The sequence below is a fragment of the Salmo salar genome, chromosome 25 (genome assembly GCF_965601325.2).
Source record: "Salmo salar chromosome 25, fSalSal1, whole genome shotgun sequence".
NCBI lineage: Eukaryota > Metazoa > Chordata > Actinopteri > Salmoniformes > Salmonidae > Salmo > Salmo salar.
This window is the reverse complement of record NC_138315.1, coordinates 49816561-49825000: the sequence shown is the minus strand read 5'-3', so window position 1 is coordinate 49825000 and position 8440 is coordinate 49816561. Positions and strand designations below refer to the sequence as shown.

General features: G+C 43.5%; 1 protein-coding gene across 1 annotated transcript in view; it reads right to left on the bottom strand.

The window, feature by feature from the left end:
- ankrd50l (ankyrin repeat domain 50-like) overlaps window positions 1-8116 on the bottom strand; it is a 42689-nt gene extending 34573 nt beyond the window's left edge. Inside the window, exon 1 of the mRNA XM_045707548.2 lies at window positions 6757-8116. Within this exon, the coding sequence (XP_045563504.1) occupies window positions 6757-7178 (422 nt within the window). The 5' untranslated portion in view covers window positions 7179-8116. The remainder of the gene's footprint in view (window positions 1-6756) is intronic.
- Between the last annotated feature and the right edge of the window lie 324 nt (window positions 8117-8440).

Sequence of the window (8440 nt, the reverse complement as noted above, 5' to 3'; positions counted from 1 at the left end):
TTCCAACAATTGTTTACAGACAGATTATTTCACTTATAATTCCAGTAGGTCAGAATTTTACATACACTAAGTTGACTGTGCCTTTAAACAGCTTGGAAAATTCCAGAAAATTATGTCATGGCTTTAGAAGCTTCTGATAGGCTAATTGAAATAATTTGAGTCAATTGGAGGTGTACCTGTGGATGTATTTCAAGGCCTACCTTCAAACTCAGTGCCTCTTTGCTTGACATCATGGGAAAATCTAAAGATATCAGCCAAGACCTCAGAAAAAATAATTGTAGACCTCCACAAGTCTGGTTCATCCTTGGGAGCAATTTCCAAATGCCTGAAGGTACCACGTTCATCTGTACAAACAATAGTACGTCAGTATAAACACCATGGGACCACGCATCCGTCATACCGCTCAGAAAGGAGACGCCTTCTGTCTCCTAGAGATGAACGTACTTTAGTGCGAAAAGTGCAAATCAATCCCAGAACAGCAGCAAAGTACCTTGTGAAGATGCTGGAAGAACAGGTACAAAAGTATCCACAGTAAAATGACTCCTATATTGACATAACCTGAAAGGCCGCTCAGCAAGGAAGAAACCACTGCTCCAAAACCACCAGAAAAAAGACAGACTATGATTTGCAACTGCACATGGGTAAAAAAATCATACTTTTTGGAGAAATGTCCACTGGTCTGATAAAACAAAAATTGAACTGTTTGGCCATAATGACCATCGTTATGTTTGGAGGAAAAAAGGGGAACGCTTGCAAGCCGAAGCACACCATCCCAACCGTGAAGCACAGGGGTGGCAGTATCATGCTGTGGGGGTGCTTTGCTGCAGGAGGGACTGGTGCACTTCACAAAATAGATGGCATCATGAGGGAGGAAAATGATGTGGATATATTGAAGCAACATCTCAAGACTTCAGTCAGGAAGTTAAAGCTTGGTCGCAAATGGGACTTCCAAATGGACAATGACCCCAAGCATACTTAGAAAGTTGTGGCAAAATGGCTTAAGGACAACAAAGTCAAGGTATTGGAGTGGCCATCACAAAGCCCTGACCTCAATCCTATAGAGAATTTGTGGGCAGAACTGAAAATGCGTGTGCGAGCAAGGAGGCCTACAAACCTGACTCAGCTACACCAGCTCTGTCAGGAGGAATGGGCCAAAATTCACCCAACTTATTGTGGGAAGCTTGTGGGAGGCGACCCGAAACGTTTGACCTAAGTTAAACAATTTAACCTGTTGGGGGTAGGGGGCAGTATTGACACGGCCAGATAAAAAACGTACCCGATTTAATCTGGTTACTACTCCTGCCCAGTAACTAGAATATGCATATAATTATTGGCTTTGGATAGAAAACACCCTAAAGTTTCTAAAACTGTTTGAATGGTGTCTGTGAGTATTACAGAACTCATATGGCAGGCAAAAACCTGAGAAGATTCCTTACAGGAAGTGCCCTCTCTGACAAGATCTTGTTCTTCTTGTCTCTGTTTATTGAAGACTGAGGATCTTTGCTGTAACGTGACACTTCCTACGGCTCCCATAGGCTCTCAGAGCCCGGGAAAAAGCTGAATGATATCGAGGCAGCCCCAGGCTGAAACACATTATCGCTTTTGGCAAGTGGCCGATCAGAGGACAATGGGCTTAGGCGCGTGCACGAGTCGACTCCATGCTTTATTTTCTTTCGTCCTTTTACCTAAATGCAGAATCCCGGTCGGAATATTATCGCTTTTTTACGAGAAAAATTGCATAAAAATTGATTTTAAACAGCGGTTGACATGCTTCGAAGTACGGTAATGGAATATTTAGAATTTTTTTGTCACGAAATGCGTCGTGCGCGTGACCCTTATTTACACTTCGGATAGTGTCTTGAACGCACAAACAAAACGCCGCTATTTGGATATAACAATGGATTATTTGGGACCAATCCAACATTTGTTATTGAAGTAGAAGTCCTGGGAGTGCATTCTGACGAAGAACACCAAAGGTAATAACATTTTTCTTATAGTAAATCTGAGTGCTAAACTTGCTGGGTGTCTAAATAGCTAGCCCTGTGATGCCGGGCTATCTACTTAGAATATTGCAAAATGTGCTTTCACCGAAAAGCTATTTTAAAATCGGACATATCGAGTGCATAGAGGAGTTCTGCATCTATAATTCTTAAAATAATTGTTATGCTTTTTGTGAACGTTTATCGTGAGTAATTTAGTACATTTTTAGTAAATTCACCGGAAGTTTGCGGGGGGTATGCTAGTTCTGAACGTCACATGCTAATGTAAAAAGCTGTTTTTTTATATAAATATGAACTTGATTGAACAAAACATGCATGTATTGTATAACATAATGTCCTAGGTGTGTCATCTGATGAAGATCATCAAAGGTTAGTGCTGCATTTAGCTGTGGTTTGGGTTTATGTGACATTATATGCTAGCTTGAAAAATGGGTGTCTGATTATTTCTGGCTGGGTACTCTGCTGACATAATCTAATGTTTGCTTTCGTTGTAAAGCCTTTTTGAAATCGGACAGTGTGGTTAGATTAACGAGAGTCTTGTCTTTAAAATGGTGTAAAATAGTCATATGTTTGAGAAATTGAAGTAATAGCATTTCTAAGGTATTTGAATAACGCGCCACAGGATTCCACTGGCTGTTACGTAGGTGGGACGATTTCGTCCCGCCGACCCTAGAGAGGTTAAAGGCAATGCTACCAAATACTAAATGAGTGTATGTAAACTTCTGACCTACTGGGAATGTGATGAAAAAAATAACAGCTGAATTAAATAATTCTCTCTACTATTATTCTGACACTTCACATTCTTAAAATAAAGTGGTGATCCTAACTGACCTAAAACAGGGAATCTTTACTGGGATTAAATGTCAGGAATTGTGAAAAACTGAGTTAAATGTATTGGCTAAGGCAGGGGTCGGCAACCCAAAATGTTGAAAGAGCCATATTGGACCAAAAAAATAAATCTGTCTGGAGCCGCAAAAAATTAAAAGCTTTATATAAGCCTTATAATGAAGGCAACACATGCTGTAAGTGTCTATATTTGCTATATTAGCCTACTATCAAAATGATAAGTAGGCTACAAATACATAATAAACATTCATGATTAAACGTTTATTTTACCTGCAGCGCATCCTGGAGAGAATGACGCACCACGTGACTACTCTGCTGTACGATGGTGCTTTAAGTTTAACTTCCATTATAATATTAATGTATTATGTTTCGTTGCATTGATGAAATTATAGAAATACAATACAGAAATCAGATTTGATGTCATTTTTATTTTAAGATACGAAAAAACAACAACAAACTGTGCAATGTGCATAATAGGCCTCCTGTAATTTCAGACCTCCCCATGGAAATAAAATGCAGTCCTTATCAATCCTCAGTAATACGATTCAATCCTCTTCTCTTTTCCCCATTATCTGGGCAACAGACAGACTGCAATAAAACAGCAGCCTTTTGAAAAGGTAAAGTATATAAAATTAAAATAATACAGTTTAAGTTCGATTTCTGTGCATTATCCTCTTCTCTTTAGTTTTCTGCAAATGTGCACCCTCTTCTCTTTTGACACGCACAATACAATGCAGCCATCCTCGGACCTGAGCAACAAAACACAATAATATCCTTATGTGTCATTCCAAATATATACTGACAAAAATCAGAAATCACTTTATAAAAACAGCCACTTTGTTACTAAATATGTGCCTATGACAGGATTGTGTTCTTACCCGTTTAATGTGACTTCTGTTTTCGGACATCACTGGACAGCTTCTCAACATCGGGCATGTAAGATGTAACTTTAATCTTCACGCAGGACTGCAAGCTCTCATCTGTGAGGCGGGTGCGGTATTTGGATTTTATGTAGTTCATGTTTGAGAATATCTGCTCGCACAGGTATGTTGATCCAAAGATGGATAATACTCCAAATGCATATTTCTTCATGTTCCTGTAACTGTCTTTCCACGTTACTCTTTTTGTTATTTGACAACTTCTCATTACAAAGCAAACATGTGTAACAGTGTAGGTTCCGTCCCTCTCTTCGCCCCAACCTGGGCTCGAACCAGGGACCCTCTGCACACATCAACAACTGACACCCACGAAGCATCGTTACCCATCGTGCCACAAAAGCCGCGGCCCTTGCAACGCAAGGGGCAACCCTACTTCAAGTCTCAGAGCGAGTGATGTCACCGATTGAAACGCTATTAGCGCGCACCACCGCTAACTAACTAGCCATTTCACATCGGTTACACATGCAGGCAATACTTCCGCATTGGCAATGAAAGCAAATGATTCGGTCCAAGAACTGTGGAATCCTCTGTTCTCCTCAGCTATCTTTCTCTTTTTCCATTTGGGATCCATGGCCCATGACACACCCGCCGGTTTGTTTGCAACAGCCACCTGTCTGGCACTACGCCGAGCTGAAAGAAACGTGTGTCGCAGGCTATGACGTAAATCTTCGTTGACAGAAATGTTGAAATTAAATATTTAGTATACACATTTTTACAGCATTGGATAATAAATTATATTAAAACAAAAAATATATTCACACCATCTTTTTCCATTTTCATTTTTTTGAAAAAGCTCCAGGGAGCCACTAGGGCGGCGCTAAAGAGCCGCATGCGGCTCTAGAGCCGCGGGTTGCCGACCCCCGGGCTAAGGTGTATGTAAACTTCCGACTTCAACTGTATATAAATATATGGATGAGCGATGACCGAGTGTCATAGGCAAGATGCAATAGATGGTATAAGATGCAGTATATACATATGAGATGAGTAACGTAAGATATGTAAACATTATTAAAGTGGAATTGTTTAAAGTGACTAGTGAGTCAATGTAGGCAGCAGCCTCTGAGTTAGTGACGGGTGGCAGGTAGCCTAGTGGTTAGAGCGTTGGGCCAGTAACCGAAAGGTTGCTAGATCGAATCCCTGAGCTGGTAAGGTAAAAATCAGTCGTTGTGCTTTTGAACAACGCAGTTAACTCACTGTTTCCCGGTAGGCCATCATTGTAAATAAGAATTTGTTCTTAACTGACTTGCCTTGTTAAATAAAAAAAAATGGCTGTTTAGCAGTCTGATGGCCGAGGTAGAAGCTGTTTTTCAGTCTCTCGGGCCCCAGCTTTGACGCACCTGTACTGATACAATACAGCCTTGTGAACACTACTAAACGTTGCAGTCCTTTTTTTCCCCATTACTGAACAATAGACTCAGCTTGAGTTTATGTAAAAGCACTTAGTGCCTTTTAAGAGAAGGAATTTAAAAGTGAATGCTCCGTTCCAAAACTTCTTGGTCACAAGTTTGTGTCTTACTAATATGATAACAGGGAAGGTTTTTGTGTGTGTGTGTGTGTGTGTGTGTGTGTGTGTGTGTCTTGAGCACATGCTGTGCATGCCCAGAACCACGTTAATGGCCCTTTAATTGACTGAGGGCTTCCTGCTCCATCCTATCCTCGTGGTCCTGGCCACAGGCTAACCTTTGAATTGGACACGGTGTGGAGAAGAGGCTGACAACACAGGCCCTGTGAGCCCTAATTGGCCCAAAAGTTTGGAAAAATTGTTTAAAACAGACGAGCCTTTTAGCAACGGGCCAGCCTTGTGGAACAGCAATTAGATAAGACTAGAGAGAATAGCGTAGTTTTAAAGGACAGTTAAGGACTTTACGAGGGAAAATAGCTGTAAAAAAGGCAGTGGAAAAGGTGGTTGGTAGTTGGGTCGACTAGCCATTGTTGATGTTGACAGTGTAAGCTAAGCGGTTATATAGGACTCCAATGGCTCCAGCTAGCATCTGTCCAAATCTAAGGATTCTCTGTATATCCGTTCGCTGCCACTCCAAGCTCATGTTTCCCCTGTTTGTCGACCACCGTTTAGTGTTCACATGACAGTGGCTCAACCACAACCCCTTTCTCTCACTCAGGCGCCAAACACACAAAGATCTCTCCAGGCTATGGGTCAGTCTGAGGGCTAATGTGGAATGTAGCCCTAATACTTCACACCAGAAACACAGCAAACAGGGAGGGAGAGCGCGAGCCTTCCCTCCACAACCAGCGGTCAACATCAGACAGCAGCAGAGAGACAGAGAGGGTCCTCGTGAGAATGACGACCTCACCAAGCGGTACCAACGACTCAAGTCTCTGCGACTCGATGGAACGCATTTTTCACGTCTTTGTCCTCGTTTCTAAAAGGACGTGTCATAAATAGCATTGTAGCGTCCATTCAGACTGGGAGGTCGATCGTGAGAGCACTTGAATGGCTTGTATTATGAGGGGAGAAATACATTCTTATACAAACCAAGGAAGCGGGACAATCGCTTGCTTTTCACTATGGCTCTTTTTTGTTTGACCGAACAGTACTAGCAGAGACAGGCTTTTAGTATGGAATCTGAAGGTTGGTGGAAACTCACTGTTACCTGTAAGAAGTAGTCAAGGAGAGTCATCTTGGAGAACTGGTCTGTTTGGTGATGGTGTCACTTCCCTTCCAAATGCATTATTGCTACTATGACTATGACTATTCACATGCTACTGTGACTATAACGTAAAAAAAAACAATGGGTTTATTTGTCCAGTGCATATGTATCCCTATCAATCTGACTGACTCAATGTTTGAGTTTTGACAAACCTCAAAATCTCTCTATAGAAATTTCACATCCATTTTTTTTTTTTTTTTTTTTGCAGACAGAATGTGTTGAATTCACATCAAAACAGAGCAATTCACAAAGCTGTCTAGATAAGTTGGTTAGTAACGCTAGGGAGTAATATAGAGTGCAGACCTTTTGAAGGTGTCATCAGGGTCCCTCTGGCAGTGTAGGGGCTCCAGGGTGGGAGCCACCAAGGGGGTGTCCAGTGTGTCCTTGTACCCCAGGGGGAGGAGGGGGCTGGCCCTCAGCTGATCCACCAGGCCCAGGACAAACCTCCACACCGCCACGCTCCTCCCGTCCTCTCGCTGGCAGAAGTGAAATGCAAGGCAGTGGGGTGCCAGCCCGACCCGCAGCCCTGCGTCCGAGGTGGGCCATACTGCCTCCATGCATAGAGTTGTCTTTCCTGCCCCGGGACCCCCAGTTACCAGGATCCCCGGGGGCCGGCCGGGAGCGGGCTTGGCCTCCAGACAGCGCTGGAGCTTTTCCAGGGCCCATTCCCGGCAGTAGAAGCGGCGGCCCCGTAGCAGGCTGGTGTTATGACTGCTACCACTCATCGGGCCCCTGGAAACTAACCAGGAGTCACTCCACCACGGGTCCAACGTCCCATAATCCCCAGCGTCTCTTATAGTTTCTCTTTTGATTTGAATGTACTATACAACACCGTCGGTAGCTCTGGCAGTGACAAGGTGAAAGGGTACTGTCCTGAAGGTTCTGCGTCAGACGTTATGATCTGGGGACTCTTCCAGATACCATCCCAGAGTCTCTTAATCCTCCCCAGTTGTCTGTAGGCAACTTGGATCAGTCCTCTGGACACTCTGGTGCGTGGCGAGAGATCCTTTCATCTCTCCACAGGTTCCTCCAGTCAATCAGTGTGTCTCTCTGCCGCCTCAACCTGGTCCTCAGGTTAGAAAAAAAAAAAAAGAAAATGGACCATGAATAGAATGTATCTGCTGCTACACAACTCCAGTACTGACACGCTCTCTCACACCACTCCTGTCCTCCGTCAGAGAGAGAGAGAGGGAAAAAAAGAGCGAGAGAGACACAGAGAGAGAGAGATTACCACAAGGGCTCACTTAACCACAGATAGAAATCTCCTTGTTTTATCTCCCCAACCCTTCCTAACATAACATGCTCCCTAAATCTTCTGTATCTGCTGCTGACATTGCTGCTTCCTCGCTTTTCTCTTCTGGAGTCTCTCCGTACAGTTGGCTCATATGGAATTCCCTCCTCGTTCACACGCCCCTTCTCTCTCTCTCTCCACCCTCCCACCCTCTCAGCTGCTCTCTGGTTTTTCTTGTCCTCTTTTTTTCCAGCTCCTCCCCTCCCGTTTCTCAGCATGTCAGGGCATGTATTGAAGCAGAGGCATTTAAACTGCGAGTGAGTGAGTGAGAAAAGAGAGAATAAGGAACGTGATCCAAGATAGGAGTTGGACGGCTTGTTTGGGGTCAAAGTTCATCCACAGCAGCATGCTTTAACTGAGGCTCACACCCCTCCTGGGTCCAGTCTGTCCTGGGTCTGGCTCTGGGAGCGAGGGTGGGAGGGACGAGCTCCAGCACTCCTGTCTAAATACTCCTCACATGGTTATTATTAAACAGATGTGATAAAAACAGAACCCTGCTGCTGCCGTTACTGCAGGAACCAGGATGGAACGCAACTGGAGAGTAAATCCAACCTTCTTCAGTTGCTGACAAAGCCACTTTGTTGACTTTATAGCAAAAAAAAAGGGGGTAGTGATGCTGACTGTGCTTAAAATAAATTGAGAAAGCATGCAAAGCTCAGAGAGGTGTATCAAATAGGCTACACATGTATTATTGTA